This window comes from Cynocephalus volans, chromosome 8 (genome assembly GCF_027409185.1).
Source record: "Cynocephalus volans isolate mCynVol1 chromosome 8, mCynVol1.pri, whole genome shotgun sequence".
NCBI classification, from domain to species: Eukaryota; Metazoa; Chordata; class Mammalia; order Dermoptera; family Cynocephalidae; genus Cynocephalus; species Cynocephalus volans.
The window spans coordinates 4,988,851-5,005,766 of record NC_084467.1 but is presented as its reverse complement, the minus strand read 5'-3'; the positions used below and the strand labels follow the sequence as shown (position 1 = coordinate 5,005,766).

The following is a 16,916-nucleotide window of genomic DNA, read 5'->3' as shown; positions in this document are numbered from 1 at the left end:
AACAATTTCCAGAAATCCAGCCTCTAGAAACTCAGCATCTTTGTTCCCTTTGAGCAAATGCCTGTGGGTTCACCCCTTTTCCTGCACAGCTCACAAGGCAGGTGCTTGTGTTCCAGTGCTCTGGTCCACTGATGGGTGGTCATTTAACAGCTAGTTCTGCCCGGCGAGTTGAGCTGCACCAAATTAACATTGCAGAGTTGCCTTGAAGGTCACCCAGACTGGTAAACGAGGCAGCCAGACCGCTGCGAGTGAGTTCCAAGCCCTGTGAGTGTAGAACTGCTGATGGGCTTTCTCATCAGGCCGCTGAGGACCATCTCCAGCCACCTGTGAGACCTTCAGAGTGGCAATAAAATGCAAAGGAGTCGGCGTGGGGTGGGGGTTGGCCACACCTGACCGCTGCAGGCGCTCTGCAGATGGCGGCTCTGCTGAGGGGAGGGGATCTGGTTGACTTCTTCTAACCTGAGCCAGAAAGGTGAGGATCAGAGGAAGCAGTGTCTTAACCCGGGCCTCCTTTGGTTCTGTGGCAGCAGTTATCTCCATTTGGCAAAGGTTAACATGAAATATTGAGAATCTTCCACCCCCTACTTGTACAGCTCTGACAGCAGCATTGAATTAAATGAAGAAATTGTAAGCAGATGTGCGTACCTGAGACTTGGGTTGCTGCTCTGAGTTAAAAGCACCGTTAATCCTTTCCCCTTTTCTTTTTCAAACAGTTGGAATTTGGAGCTGGAGACCTACAGGGGCCTTTATTCGGTCTCAAGCTGTTCCGTAATCTCACACCAAGATGGTAAATATAAGAGATAAATCCTCTTTGATGATCCTTATTGTTGTAGGAGGCTGGAGCCTGTGTGTTCTTTTTATCAAGGTCATCTGGAGATGTCTGTCCTACAAGGTTCCCGAGCACACTGAGGGCCGATGCTGCAGCACTGACGTGCAGCCTGGGCAGTGCGCAGGCTGGAAAGGGCACCGGGTTGCGGGGGCCTGACCTGCCCCATCCCTGGCCAGGCTTTGCCCTCTGTGTTGCCTCTTCCCTCGTTGTACCCTGCCTGCCTTACGGTGGGCTCCGAGGACCACAGGATGATGGAGGGAAAGTGTCTTCACAGGGAAGTTGGACTTGTGGATCATTTCCTTGTCCCAGAGAATGTCAGTCTGCCTAGTAATCTGATCGGTTTCCACAGGCCAGAGCTTGTTACCCCAGCCTCTGCTTCCCATCACCTCTGCTGCAGTGATGTCACACCCTTAGACCTGTACATCCCTGCCCCTTCCAGAATGACAGCATTATTTCCCAGGTGGTGGGGGGCTCATATCAAAGAATTGAGTGGAAGGTAAATGAAACCTCTTTCCTCCAGGGGAAAAAAACATAGCTAAAAGAGTCCTGGAATGGAGTACATGTTTGATGAGGTTATTTCACTTCTGGTGGGACGTGTGTCTGTGTGCCTGCCAGGTTCTGCAGTGTACGACCCATCCCTGCCCGCCAGCCTGGTCGTTCAGTCCAGAGGGCAGGGAGGCAGGGAGCACAGGCAAGTTTGCAGGTCAGTCTGACATAAGGAGAATAAGAGAAGTGTGTAAGGGAAGGCAAGAGAGCAGAGAAAGAGAATGTGGCATGTGGGACAGGCGGAGACTTCAGCCTGGGCAGCTCAGGCAGAGGCACCAGAGAGACTGGAGACAGCCATCACCAGTGGTCACCTGGGTGCTGCTCAGAACACAGCTCCTCAGCCCTCTGCTCTAGGAATTGGATTCAGTGGGTCTGGGAAGCAGACAGGATGTATCCTGTTAATCAGAACATCAGGTGATAGAGTAAATGTACATGTCAGTGTTGTCTTAACCTTGTCTGCTTAGAATTGTCGTCTTGGATGCTGATTAAAAGCTGAGTCGAGTCCTCTGAGGGAGGGACCTGGGAATCCGTGTTTTCAAGCACTGCGGATGATTCTTCAGATCAGACAAGTTTACGAGTGTAGGGAAAATATAAGAAAATGGTCAAGGCCCCTCAGATGTTTAGAATCTTGCCGAGCATTTGATGTAAATATGCGCGTGCACCCCGGTGTTGCTTGGCCATTGCCTCATGTAATTGTGCATATATACCCAGGTGTCCTGGGTTATGGACTTAAGTATAAAGGATGAGTGGCTCTGATCCACAGTGCCCCCAGCCCCGGGGGGGGCCATGGGGAGGCCGCTACTGCTGCTGTTACTGAGGAAGGTGAGCTCATGTCTGCCAATGGCTCCCAGGATCTTTCCCAATTACCTAGAGCGTGGACCTGGCATGAGAGGGGTTCAGTGACCCAGCCATGTGTGTGAGGGGTCTGTGACCCAGTCTGTACAATGAGTTTGAAGGGTCTGTCGGCCCTAACCCTTAGCAATACAATTGGCTACATCAGCAGGAGTCTGACGGTAGCCCCGAACAGACAGACAGTGTAGCTATTGCCGCAACCAGACAACAAGACACTTAACTGAAGAAAGTTTTTTGGTCACTTCATTCTGGTTGAGCCTCAAAGCGTCTGTCCATTGAGTGGTCACCAAAGGGTCTTAGGCTGGCTGGTCATCGGCTTTCAAAGGTTTGGAGATTGAATTTTGTTATAGTACCCAGAGTTTATCAGACTTGAGAGAGGAGATTTATGAACAGGGATGCCAGTCTGTTAATGTATAGTGACCGGACTAGTTATGTCTGCTATTCAGGGCTCCCTAATCAAGTTATTTGTAAGTCCAAACTGCAATAAAAGGTTGCTGTTCTAAGAAAGGCAACAGCCTTGTAGAATGTTCTCTATCTCCCCACCAAAGTCTGTTTTTTCTCTCTCTAGGACAGTGCTGGACAAAAATAGTAAATCTCTTTGGTAAAACAGGGATCTTATTCTTTGTATTTTGATTCTTTTAAATTTCCCTCTGTAACTTTCTCTTGAAATTCTGGAGGTGACTTTTTCTTTCTTCTCCCTGCTTGCTCTCCTGATGCCAGTGTGGCTAGAGCAGGAAAATGTTGCTGTTCTCCAGTGCGACTTGGGAGCAAGGAGTTAGTTCTTAATTTATTTGGCCCTGGGAAGCTGCTAGAAGTGAGGAGAGGAGTGATAATAAGAGTTAATCATATTTATTGGTATTTTAATGGCAAAAGTGTCACCTCCAGAGCTTAGAAAAGAGAGAAAGAAACTAAGGCAATTTAGTGAATGTTGGGCTGTTTTCTAAAGAAACCATCTATTCACCTTTCAACACCTTGAAGGAAGTGGTGTGAACTCCTTTGTTAGTGAAATGAAATACTCTTTTTTAACCAGAAGATGGGGCTGGACTCTCTTGGAAACAAACTTCAGAGGCCTTTCATGGACACTAGTTTGCTGCGTTAGCTTTTCCAATAGCTTCAGTCAATAGTGGGCATGTGTGGGTATGCATCAGAATCACATGGGGGCAGTTTTCAAAATGTACTGATGCCTGGGCCCCCACCCAGAAATTCTGATTTAATTGGTCTGGGGTGTGCTTTGGTAAGTGGTTCTCAAACTCTGTTGCACAATTGAGTCTTCTGGGAGGCTTTGAACATTCCGAGCCCATACTCAAGAAATCAGAAAGCCTGGGGGGTAGGGCCGAGCCCGTGGCGCACTCGGGAGAGTGCGGTGCTGGGAGCGCAGCGACGCCCGTCGCGGGTTCGGATCCTATATAGGAATGGCTGGTGCACTCACTGGCTGAGTACAGGTCACAAAAAAGACAAAAAAAAAAAGAAAGAAAGCCTGGGGTAGGAGCCGGCCATTGGTGGTTTTAGATCAGCCAGGTGATTCCAGCGTGCAGCAGTTTGGGAACCACTGCCCTGGGCTACTTGGTTTGAGAGCCTCCCCAGGTGATTCTGCGCTGCAGCAGGATTGCCTCTTCTTGCCTACCAGCACAGGCATTTAGGAGCCTCCTTGAGCTGCAGCTCAAGTTAGAATGGACGGGGGTAGGGAGCACAGCTCGCCAAGGAGGATTACTGGAAAGATTCCACTGTATCACTCTCCCTCTCCCCTGCGTGGATAGAGGCTGGGTCTCCTGCCTTTTCTTGCTGGGAGCTGGTCCAGGGATTCATGCCAGGACTTAGCCTGGCAGAAGGAAGTGACAAAGAACAGCTGAGAGCAGGTGCCATCCAGGACTCTATCTGTGTGTCCCCCCAGCTTTGTGACGACAAACTGTGCTCTGCAGTTTTCATCCCGTGGAATTCGGCCTGGCCTTACCACTGTCCTAGCTCGGAACCTAGACAAGAACACTGTCGGCTACCTGCAGTGGCGCTGGGGAATCCAGTCGGCCATGAACACTAGCATCGTCCGGGACACTAAAACCAGCCACTTCACTGTGGCTCTGCAGGTGAGCCCAGGAGCTGCAGTCTCCCGAACACTCAGGATGCCTCTTAAATCCTTTACCCCGATCACCCTGCTCAAGCCTAAGCACCATGGGTCCCTCAGGGGCAGGGTTTGGCTGTTCACACTCAGTGTTAAAATACTGTTCTCAGGTGCCCAGGATAGCTGTATTCGGATTATCCTAAAGCATAGTGACATTTCAACATCTTCTGATGGGAGAAGCCCACAGAATCAGGGTGGAAGCCCTGGTTGGGAGTCAAAGCCCCAAAGCAAAATCATGTGCTCGGGTGCCTTGGTGGCCAGGCAGTGAGTGGAAGGGACCAGGACTGGGAAATGAGAGGCCACCCCCTCACAGACAGCTACTCCTCCACTCTCACAAGCTACTGCCACCTAGCAGCACAATCTTGTGGCAGGAATTTTTATTTTTCATGAGAAGCTAGAGAACTGGGTTTTTATATGAAATCTCCCAATTTTTAAATACTGTGGTAAATTTTCACACACTCTGTGGCTGCCAGATCACAGCCCCTTCCTTAAAGAACTGGGCATGGTGGATGCCCAGTGTGTGGGGGAGGGCGAACCCCACTTTCCCAGAGTCTCCGGTGGCCGCCACGCATCCCTTCCCCCTGTCTCCTCAGCTGGGAATCCCTCACTCCTTTGCACTGATCAGCTATCAGCACAAGTTCCAAGACGACGATCAGACGCGCTTGAAAGGATCCCTCAAGTGAGTCTGTGCCCGGCTAACACAGAAGCAGGGGCTATGCAGGGCTTTCTCAGAGGCGAGCCGGTGGTGTCAGGTGCCTGCTCGTGTGGGCCTCTTTGTGCATGTGGTGCTTCTTGAGAGCCCTCTGGTGTGGGTCGGCAGGGATTTCATGCTCTGCAGTCCCCACCCTCAAGGAACGCAGAGTCTGATGGAGGAACTGGACCGTGGGTGTACTGACTTCGCTCAGTTAGTGACTGAGAGCATCGGTCATGAATCTGCTCCCTGTGGTGGGGAGGGGGCCCAGGGAGGGAAGGGCTGGGGACCCAGCCTCTGCTCAAGTGGTAGCCACACCATGGGGTGGTAGGGGAGAGGGCCACAGGCGCTGATGGCCCGGTGGTTTGCTCCCCACAGGGCAGGCTTCTTTGGGACGGTGGTAGAGTACGGGGCCGAGAGGAAGATCTCCAGGCACAGTGTTCTGGGCGCAGCTGTCAGCATTGGAGTCCCACAAGGCGTTTCCCTCAAAGTCAAGTAAGTTCAACCCAGATCTTTCTGGCCAAGGAATGTCTGGCAACTTGACTCAGCTGGACTTCAGCTCAGTTAAGGGTGAAATAGCCTTTGCTTTGTGATTTTGTTCTTAAAGATGCAGTGGCCTTTATCTTTTGCGCAGAAGCAAATATCAAGGAACACAGAGTCGGTGAGATCTGAATCTGCTTCACGGCCCAGGCTGGCCCACGCCTCGTTGAGACACTGCTCTGGTGGTCTAACCTGCACGCCCGGAGCATTCATTTACCCTCCTGCTGGATGGTCCCTTCAGTGCTCCCACCCTTTCTCCTCTCTGGCTAATCCCTGACCTCCTTTCTCCTTAGCTCTTCAGGAGACTTGTCTGTGTTGGTTCGCATTCGCTCTGTGTCTCTAAACCCTCTGCAGCCGGATTTTCTGCTGCAGCCCTCTCCAGAAGCCAACTTCCTTGTGTGTCGGATCACAGAGTAGTGCTTAGTCTCTGCCCCTCTTGGTATCTCTGCAGCTTCTGCCTCAGTGGCTGTTGCTTCCTACCGTACAGCCCCTGCACTGGGATTCCAGGATGCTGCACTCTGGCTCTGGGTTTACCTTACCACCTGGCTGCTCCTTGTCTCCCAAACTTCTAAATGTAGGACGCAGTCCTCCTCTGTCAAAGCTCCCTCCCAAGTGGTCCCTTCCAGCCTCGTGGCTTTCAATACCTTTGCGTACTGACAGCTCTCATATTGGGAGCTCCAGCTTGGGCCACCCCTGAAATCTCCAGCTCATGTATATGTCCAAATTCCTTTTCCAAATCTCTAGATGGATATCCACCACCATCACAGACGTCACTTATTCAAAACAGAACTCTGGGTCCCCTCCCGCTCCCCTCAGACACACATCAAAACCTGCTCGGCTGCAAGTCTTTCCCCATCTCAGTACATGACAGCTCCAGCCTTCAGGCTGCATCATCCAAAAACCTTTGAGTTACCCTTGATCACTCTTTTCTCCCACACTCCAAATCTGACGTATCCCAAGATCATCTCATGTCTGCTGTGAAAGCGAATCCTGAATCTGCCCATTTCTCTGCTTGTCTGCATAATTTGCATTGTCCTCCTGACTGACCTCTCTGAGGCCATCCTCCCCACAGACAGAATAATCCTTTTAAAATGTAAGTCAATTCATGTCTCTTCAGGGCCTCCAGTGCCTCCATGGTGCAGCTCCTCCCTGTCCTCTGACCTACGCCCCCCCCACACCCCGCAGCCATCCTGGCCTCCGAGCTGCTCCTGGGACATGCAAGTTCACTCCTGCCTCTGAGGTGGCATTTGCTGTTCTTCAATCCCCAGATGAACGTATGGCTGGTTCCTTTGCTTCCTTCAGTCTCTGCTCAAATGTCACCTAATTGCGAAACCATCCCTATCGGCTTATATAAAATGGCAACCCCTCCCCTGGCGATTCTGTGTATTCTCCAGTGCACCAGTCTCCCTCTGACAAGCCATCTGTCCCCTGCCCCTCACCAGAAATAAGCTCTTTGACTTAGTCCATGGTATTCTGTACCGTACTCCTGGAGCCTAGAACCCAGCCTGGCACTCAAGAGGAACCGAGTGTACACACATGAACCAGGGAGCGGATCACATCGCGGTTTTGAGATGAGAGCCAAAGCCACTTACTAAGATCAGAGCTGGCATCAGCCATCTCTCCTCAGATAAGACATGGGAACACCTGAGATTTAATAGGGGTCTTACAGAGACCTGTCAAATTTTCTGCACTTTAATCCCTACCCACCCTTCCCACCTTTTTCTTATCTGAATTGGGACCACTAGTAAGCAGGGCACATCAGCGAGGCACAGTTCTCTGTGGTTCTGTTTGTTTTTCAGCACTTCTCCCGTGTGGAGGTTACATGACGTAATGTGAATTGAATTCTTACCCCAAGCATGCCACTCTCTTTGAAAGGAAGCATTTTCATTTCAGCCAGGTTTTCTGTGTCAGTATGGCTGAATGATCCAAATTGAATTGGTATATAAACAAGTTCTGCCAGAAGGCACCAGTTTCAACACAAGCAGATGATCTTACTTTGCTAACTTTGCTCTTAGATTCTGTTTATTTGATGAATCACGTTAACTTTTTGATGTTAAACCAACCTTACAGTCCTGGGAAAAATTCCACTTGATCATGACATACTCCTTTTTATATGTTGCTTGATTTGATTTGCTAATATCTTAGGATTTTTGTATCTATGTTTACAAGGAATGCTGATCTATAATTTTCTTTTTTTATTATAGGGCTGGCCAGTTAGCTAAGTTGGTTAGAGTGCAGCCTTGTAACACCGAGGTCAAGGATTCAGATCCCCATACCAGCCAGCCGTCAAAAATATATATATTTACTTATTTAGATACATATATAACGTATGTATATGTCAGGTTTGGGGTTGAGTTCAGCTAGCCTTAAAAAATAAGTTAGGAAGTGTTCCTTCCTCTATTTTCTGAAAAAATTTGTGTAAGATTAGCATAATTTCCTCCTTATTTTTGATAGAATTTGCCAGTGAAATCATCTGAGCCTGAATATTCTTTGTAGGAAGATTTTTGATAATAAGTTCATTCATAAATACAGGGCTTTTCCAATTTTGTTTCATCTTGTGTCAACTTTACTAATTTGTATTTTTCAAGGAATTTGTCAGTTTCACCTAGGTGTCAAGTTTGTTAGCATAAAGTTGCTCATAATATCCTTGTATCCTTTTAACCTCTATAGTTATCTGTAAATGATCGTTCTTTTTATTTCTAGTAGAGGTTGAGAATCCCTAACCCAAAATCCAAAATCCCAAATTTTTTGAGCACTGACATGGCACTCAAAGGAAATGCTCATTTGAACATTTCAGATTTTCAGATTAGAGATGCTCAACCAGGATATATTCTGGAAGTACTACAAAACTCGAAATCCAAAGCACTTCTGATTCCAGTCATTTCAGATAAGGGATACTCTACCTGTATTGGTAATTTGTATTCTTTATCTTTTTCTTGATCAGTCTGGCTAGGGTACTTATCTTTTTAAAAAACCACATTTTGGCCTTGTTAATTTTCTCTATTGTTTATCTGTTTTCTATTTCATTTCTCATCTTTATTCTTTCCGTCCTTGTACTTACTTTGGTTTATTTTGCTCTTTTTTCTAGCTTTGTAAGGCCAAACCTTAGGTTATTAACTTGAGACCTTTATTTTCTAATATAAACATTTAAGGCTATAAATTTCCCATTAAGCACTATTTACTTCATCCTACAAATCTTGTTTTTTGGGGGCAGCTGGCTGGTATGGGGACCTGAACCCTTGACCTTGGTGTTATCAACACCATACTCTAACCAGCTGAGCTAACCAGCCAGCTCCATCCTACAAATTTTGATGTTATAATTTCATTATCTTTTTTAAAAAATTTCATTATCTTTTAGTTCAAACTATTTTCTAATTTCACTTTTAGAAATATACTGCTGAGCCGAGCCCATGGCGCACTCGGGAGAGTGCAGCGCTGGGAGCGCAGCAACGCTCCCGCCGCGGGTTCGGATCCTATGTAGGACTGGCCAGTGCACTCACTGGCTGAGTGCCGGCCACGAAAAAGACAAAAGAAAAAAGAAATATACTGCTTAATTTCCAAATATTTGTGGTTTTTTTTCATAAATATTTGATTATAATTGGTTTCAAATTTAGTTTCATTTTGGTCAGAGAACATATTCTGTGTGATTCCAGTCTTTTTAAATATATTAAGAATTGGGGGCTGGCCAGTTAGCTCAGTTGGTTAGAGCACAGCCTTATAACCCTAGGGTCACGGGCTTGGATCATCATGCCAGCCAACCACACACACAAAAAAAAAAGTACCATGTGTGATTGAAAAGAATGTGTGTTCTGCACTTATTAGGTGTAGTGTTCTAGAAATACCTATTAGATCAAGATGTATGGCATTTTTCAGAATTTCTGTGACTTGGGCAGAGGCAGGCAGGGGTAGGGCTTTTATCAGTTGCCGACAGAGATGGGTTAACATCTCCAACTATGATTGTGGAATTCTCTTTCTCCCTTTGTTGATTTTGCTTCGTGTATTTTGAAGTTCTGTTCTTCGGCACATATGTTTTTTATTATGTCTTCCTGATGAGTTGACCTTAACATTATGAAATGTCCCTTTTTATCTCTACTAATACTCTTTGTCTTTAAGTCTACTTTATCTGATATTAATATAGCTACTCCAACCTTCTTTTGCTTCCTGTTAAAATGATTTATCTTTTGCTGGCCATTTATGTTCATCCTATCACTGTTTATTTTATTTTTTATTTTTTTTAAAAGGTGACTGGTAAGGGGATCTTAACCCTTGACTTGGCGTTGTCAGCACTACGCTCTCCCAACTGAGCCATGGGCTGGCCCCAAATCTGAGTTCTGACAGTCACGTATAGTCATGTAAACACCCTCACAATCAATATATAGACCATTTCCATCTACCCCCAAAAACCTCTCCTGCTTTGTGTCATCAATCCTTCCCCCCACCTTCAGGCCCTGGCAAACACTAATCTGTTTTATTTCCCCATATTTTTGCCTTTCTCAGAATGTCATAAAATGGAATCATAGAGTATGTAGCTTTAAGTCTGGCAGCTTTCACTGAGCATAATGCATTTGAGATACATCTGCATTACTGTATATGTCAGTTTGTTCCTTTTCATTCCTGTTTAGTATTAATAGATGCACCATCATTTATCTGTTTATCAGTTTGAAGATATTTCAGTTGTTTCCAGTTTTTGGTGATTACAAACAAAACCAATATAAACATTCACATACAGGTTTTATGTAAATATAAGTTTTCATTTCTCCTGGGTAAATATGTAAGAATAGTTGTGCTGGGTCATATGGTAAGTGAGTGTTTATAAGAAAGTAAGAAACTGCCAAACTGTTTTCCAGAGTGGTTGTTTTGTTTTACTTTCTCACCAGCAGCACATGAGCATTCTAGTTGCTCCACATCCTTGCCAACCCTTGTTATGGTAGTTTTTAATTTTTCTTTTTCTTTTTTTTTTTTTTTTTAATATTTTATAAGTATATCTGTGGGTAAGGAAACTTACTCAGTAACAGTCCCAACAGAAGACAGACCTCTGACTTCTGTAACCAAATGGTTACACCACCAGGAAGCAAGTAACCAGTTCTGCAGTGGACATCAGCTGGGTGCCCTCCAATTCAATTCCGACACCATCTACCTGGATAGCATCAGATCCCACAGGTTGGGGACTCAGTCCCCAAGAGTGCCCTCTACTTCAGATGCCAGACCAAGTCCCAGCCTCTGGAACTTCAGACCAACCACCTGTAAATTGGGATTCCCACAACCCCCGACCTTGGGTTCAGTTAACTTGCTGAGTGGCTCACAGAACTCAGAGAAACACATATTTAGATTTACCTCAAAGAATATTTTAAAGGGTACAAATAAACAGCCAGATGAAGAGATACATAGGGCGAAGTCTGGAAGGATCCCGAGTGCAGGAGTTTCTGTCCCCGTGGAATTGGGGTGTACCACTCTCTGGGCACGTGGAGGCAAAACCACATGTACTCACTATCTGGAAGCCCCCAAACCCTGTGCTCTTGGGTTTATGGAGGCTTCATTACATAGGCATGATTGCCTAAATCATTGGTCACTGGCAATCAGCTTAACCTCCAATCCCTTTTCCCTCCCAGAAGGTTGGGGGGGAGGGACGGCCTTGGTCTTTCCAGTGACCAGCTCTACCCATCCTGAAGCTACCGAGTAGCTGCCAGCCTTCAGTCAACTCATTAGCATACATTTGGAGATTCTAAGGATTTTAGGAGTTGTGTGCCAGGAGACTGGAAGAAGACTAAATACGTATTTTCACAATATCACAGTATCCCATTGTGGTTTTGATTTGCATTTCCCTAACGTCTGTTGATGTTAAGCATTCTTTCAAGTACTTATTTGCTATTTATATATCTTTTTTAGTGACGTATTTATTCAAATCCTTAGTCTGTTTTATTATTGGGTTGTTCAATTTCTGGTTTTTTGAGTGTTCTTTATAAATTTTGGAGTTGCTTTTATTTTTGAAAGATATTGTCACTGCCTAAAGAATTGAGGGTTAAAGGGCCGGCCCGTGGCTCACTGGGGAGAGTGTGGTGCTGACAACACCAAGTCAATCAAGGGTTAAGATCCCCTTACTGGTCATCTTTGTAAAAAATAAAATAAAAAAGAATTGAGGGTTAACAGTTTTTTCTTTCAGCATTCTAAAGATGTTCTGTGGTCTTCTGGCCTCCATTGTTTCTGATGAAGAGCCGGTAGTCATTTGAATCATTATTCCTGTGCATGTAACGAGTCTTATTTTTTTTCTGACTGCTCAAAATTTCTTCTTTACTTCTGCTTTTCAGCAGTTTGACTATGATGTACCCAGATGTGGTATTTGTTGTACTTATCCTGCTTAACGTTTGCTATACTTCTTGCATCTACACATTTGTCCTACAACAAATTTGGAATTTTTAGGTGATTAATTCTTCAAATATTTTTTCCTGTCTTATTCTTCCTCCTCTGTGGGGCTCTAATTACCCCTGTGTTAAACCTCTTGATACTATCTCGTGGGTTTCTGAGGCTCTGTCCATATTTCTTCAGTCCTTTTTCCCTTTGTTCTTTATATTGGATGCTTCTGTAGATCCGTCTTCAGATTCACTGACTGTTCTTTTCTCTGCAGTCTGTTGCAAGCGCATCCAGTAAATAGTGCATTTCAGATACTGTGTTTTTCACTTAGAGAATATCTATTTGATTCTATTCTATAGTTTCTGTTTCTCAGATGAAAGTTCCTATTCTTTTCTTTCTTTACAAGTATATTTTCTTCTATGTCTTTGAACATAGTTAAAATATCTGCTCTAAAATTCTTATCTGCTAGTTCCAACAACTGGGTCATCTGTGGTTGGTCTCTGTTCACTTTTCTCAGGTATGTATGTGTGTATGTTTGTAGAGTGGTTTGTATTACATCCTCAGTATTGGAAATGATACATTGCAGAGACTCTATATTTTATTATGTTTCTCAAAAAAAGTGTTTTTAATTTTAAAAGGTAATTAATTTGGCTGAACTGAAACTGCAAACTGACTCACCTGTCAAAGTCGCTCTCCAATTATTTTAGCCTTAGCTAGGTCACTTGAGAGATCAGGGGTCAGCAAGAAATTTGTGCCACATTCATACCCAGAATTTGGTGCTCCCTATCTCTGGCTTTCCTTTTCGGGGACATTTCAGCCCTCTTTTAGTATCTGCCCGCTTTCAGTTGCTGTTCACTACCTTAAAGTCTTTGTTTTTTACATGTGGTCCAGAGTTTAGTTCTCCATGGGATGATTGGTCCAATAGTGGCTACTTAGTCATTACCGGAAGCAGAACCTCTTTTATTTGCTAACTTTTGAAATCTTCACAAACTTCTTTCGAACACATCCATTAGGGACTGAGATGTGACTCTCTCCAGGACACCTGGAAGATGTCCATTCCTGTCCTCTAAGGTCTTTGACCTAACACAGTTGTAGGGAACATTTATTCTGGCTAAGCATTAGCTCTATTGCTTTGCTCTCAAGGTCAGCAGGAAGTAGGACCTTTCTTCTGCACATATGTCAGATCCAGCAGCTAAACTTTGGAACAGGGAACTAGCAAAGGGGAGAGGACTGTGGCACAAGCAGTTAGCTGGTAGTCTGTGTATCTGAGAGGTATCTTCCCATGGCTGAGACCCCCATTACCCTTCCCTGGAAAACCTGACTCATCCTGGGTGTTTTGTTTCTGTTTGTTTCCCAGGTTAAACAGGGCCAGCCAGACTTACTTCTTCCCTATTCATCTGACGGATCAGCTGCTTCCCAGTGCTGTGTTCTATGCCACTGTGGGGCCTCTCGTGGTCTACTTTGCTATGCACCGTCTGATCATCAAACCATACCTCAGGGCTCAAAAAGAGAAGTGAGTTGAAAATGTCACGGGGATATCACTAAACAACCCTGTGCCTCAGTTTCCTCATCTTTAAAATGGAGACAATAATAGAACCAACCTCACAGAGTTACTAGAAAATTAAGTTAATTAATACATGTAAAGTGTTTAGCATGGTGTCTAGACCATGCTAAGTATTCAATAAATGTTAACTCTTATCATCAGCAGTAGTAAGTCTACTATTATCCTTTCACTGGTCATTCTACTTTCAGAAGGGACTAGAGGTGGTTTATAAAATTTTTGAGACTCTTAGACCATGACCACAAGAAATAAGAAGTTTTCCTTTTTCTCATTCTATTTCTTTTCCTGGCACTGAGTTAAAGAGGAATTGGTTCTGGGTTCTTATATAAGGGATATGCATTAAGTATAGTCTTCGAAATCTTAGAAATGTAATTTATTTTGCAGCTTCTTGTAGATAATCTATTAGGACATAATATTATATCTAATCTCTTAGTGAGAGCATCACTACAGAAAACTGAGAGGTGGTGTAGATTTGTTACTTTATAATGATCTAATTTAATAAAACATTTAGAATTTGGGAGAAAGAAATGAATCTCCTCTTCTGGGCTCCTCTAGCCTTTAGATTACTGTAGTTTGGGGTCCTAATTCCCCAAGAAGCTTGAGGCTTGGAACAAAGAATGTGCTGGGTCAGGTCTTCTGAAGGGACAGTGGTATGCTGACCCCAAGTCTCTCTACTTTGCCACAGGAGTGCTCTCACCTAAAGTGTTATGTAATGATCTCAGAAGTTTGGTAGAATCTCCTGAGTCTGCTCTGTGAGGAGGTGGGGGTTCGAGCCTTCCAGGGATAAAATGAAAGCTGCACAGGCCTGGGACTAACATATGTGCTTGAGATCGTCTTGGAAATATTTTTTAAAGTTCTAGAACTAGAAATCCAACGAGATCACAGACTGTTTGCTGGGCTCAGGTCCAGCAAAGGGCTCTTTTGACTCACTGCTGGGTAACACCACGCTAATGTGTGGCTTGTGTTTTTCTCGTGTAAGGGAATTGGAGAAGCAAAGGGAAAGCACCGCCTCTGACATACTACGGAAGAAACAAGAGGCAGAAGCTGCTGTGAGTGCTTTGCAGACGTCACCAGGAGGTCCTTCTGATTCACCAGCATCCCCAAGAATGTTCCCCCTGCTGTTGTGTGGAATATAGAATGCAGTGAAAGCTCCTCCGTCTCTTCCAGCCCACACTTAGGCTATGGCCACAGGGAAAAATAACCACATCCTGCAAACTGGTCTCAAGGGCCTTAGGTCTCAGACTTTTCTTCTCCAGTAGATTCATTCACCGTTTTAATCTTTATTGCCTTTGGGATGCAATCCTAGGAACTTCTGTCCCTGTCCTAAAGATTATATACATTTACCCTCAAAAGGCATAACAAGGTTTTTTTTTTTTTAAAGATCACCAGTAAGGGGATCTTAACCCTTGACTTGGTGTTGTCAGCACCACGCTCTCCCAAGTGAGCCAACCGGCCATCCCTATGTAGGGATCCAAACCCTTGGCCTTGGTGTTATCAGCACCACACTCTCCCAAGTGAGCCACGGGCCGGCCCTAACAAGGTTTCTTTAAAAGTGGTGGGTATCCTCTTTTTCTTCCCTTGAAGTGTACTTCCTATTACAAGATACAAGGGAACGGACATCCTGGATAAACAGCAGGGATACTGCCGGTTCTCTGTGGCCAGGGAAGGGCTAAACACAGAAGTGTGTACAGCACCCAGGCAGAGAGCCTGATGCAGGCTGGGGGCCATGTGTGTGGCCGGCAAGCACGTGCCTATCTGAGGGGACAGTGCAGCTCTGCCCTGTGGGATGGCACCTGGGAAAACAGGTCCTTTCTCAAGAGGAGCTGGGAGTCCAGCTTCTCATGTGAAATCTATTTTTAAATGCTGACAGCATATTCAGTGTTTTCTTTTATTATGATCCCTGGAAAGGGAGCTGAGGCACCATCACTCCCACTGGGGTCACGGGGTCAGGGGGTCATGCCATTTAAGGTGCTTCTTGGCCTGCTGACTCCAAGCTGCCTACTTGAACTGAGGGTTTCAAAGCATGCCAGTTGGGGAGCCAAGCTCTCAGGGCTCCCTTCCCTTACAGACCCTGAGCAGGTGTCTTGGTGCAGACACAGACTGCATGTGTGTGGCCCTCTACACAGGTGGAACAAACCTGGTGGGGCCCCGATGGTGCTTATCTTTGTTCTTTGGCAGGTGCGGTTGATGCAGGAATCTGTCCGAAGAATAATCGAGGCAGAAGAGTCCAGAATGGGTGAGAAGGCGTGTCCTCTCTGGGGCTGGGGTGGGTGCTGAGAGTCTCAAAGCAGCTGGGGGAAGTGCCCAAAGGGAGCCCCCCTCTGCACTGACTCAGTCTGTCCTCAGGCCTCATCATCGTGAACGCTTGGTATGGGAAATTTGTCAACGACAAGAGCAAGAAGAGTGAGAAGGTGAAGGTGATTGATGTGACAGTGCCCCTGCAGTGCCTGGTGAAGGACTCGAAGCTCATCCTTACGGAGGCCTCCAAGGTATAGCAGCGCCAGCCACCTCCTGCTGTATGCTCACAAGACCCACAGAGCCCAGGCCAGTCGGGACAGGCTCAGTCTGACAGGGCAGCCTGGCTTCTTGCAGGGGTCATTTTGCTGCAGTAGGGTCTTTCACATTGCTGGTGTTGCTGTGTAGGATACTCGAGTCATGTCCACGTTGGAGCTGTTTACTTCATTCATTCTTTCAATCTATTCACTCAACAAGTGTTTATATTGTGCCTGGTACAGCAGCAAACAGAACACACTCTGCTTTTGTGGCACTTACTTTCCCTTTGTGAGCTTACTTGTAGCATGTGTGTCTCACCTACAGAGCCTGGAGTAGGGACGGTACAGAAGAATTAAAATGCAGATTAGCTCAGGCTAAGGAAGCTCCCTGAAGTTGCCTTGGTAGGGCTTCTGGGAAGATTGAGGTCTGTTTAGCATGGGGAAGGGGCCTGTATTGAGAGGCAGGTCTAGGACTGCATAGGCAACGTTTTGAAATTCTCATTTCTTTTTCCTCAAGTTCCAAAGTTTGCATCTCCCAAGGGACAGTTCTGCCCCTCTATAGAACTGCCCCTCAGGTGATAGCAGAGAGGAGTAGAGCTGGGTTTAAAGTGACCACCTGGAGTAGTCCTGAGACTAACAATCTGTTCGCTGCAGGCTGGGCTGCCTGGGTTTTATGACCCGTGTGTGGGTGAAGAGAAGAACCTGAAAGTGCTTTATCAGTTCCGAGGTGTCCTGCATCAGGTGATGGTGCTGGACAGTGAGGCCCTCCGGATACCAAAGCAGTGTGAGTAGCTGCCCTTCACAGCCACCTGCCCTGGGCATGGGCCAGGGAGAGGGGGCAGGGACATCAGAGTGGCTGCTCAGCATGTAGGATGACGACCACCATCCCTCTGTTGTCCATCTGGGGACAGGGAGGCCGACCGACTTTGGCTTTGTGACTT

General features: G+C 45.9%; 1 protein-coding gene across 1 annotated transcript in view; it reads left to right on the top strand.

The window, feature by feature from the left end:
- DNAJC11 (DnaJ heat shock protein family (Hsp40) member C11) overlaps positions 1-16,916 on the top strand; it is a 60,285-nt gene that overhangs the window by 41,452 nt on the left and 1,917 nt on the right. The window contains exons 7-15 of the mRNA XM_063104678.1: positions 714-787; positions 4,119-4,308; positions 4,937-5,022; positions 5,413-5,529; positions 13,280-13,435; positions 14,463-14,532; positions 15,662-15,719; positions 15,830-15,972; positions 16,630-16,759. Of these exons, the coding sequence (XP_062960748.1) occupies positions 714-787; positions 4,119-4,308; positions 4,937-5,022; positions 5,413-5,529; positions 13,280-13,435; positions 14,463-14,532; positions 15,662-15,719; positions 15,830-15,972; positions 16,630-16,759 (1,024 nt within the window). The remainder of the gene's footprint in view (positions 1-713; positions 788-4,118; positions 4,309-4,936; positions 5,023-5,412; positions 5,530-13,279; positions 13,436-14,462; positions 14,533-15,661; positions 15,720-15,829; positions 15,973-16,629; positions 16,760-16,916) is intronic.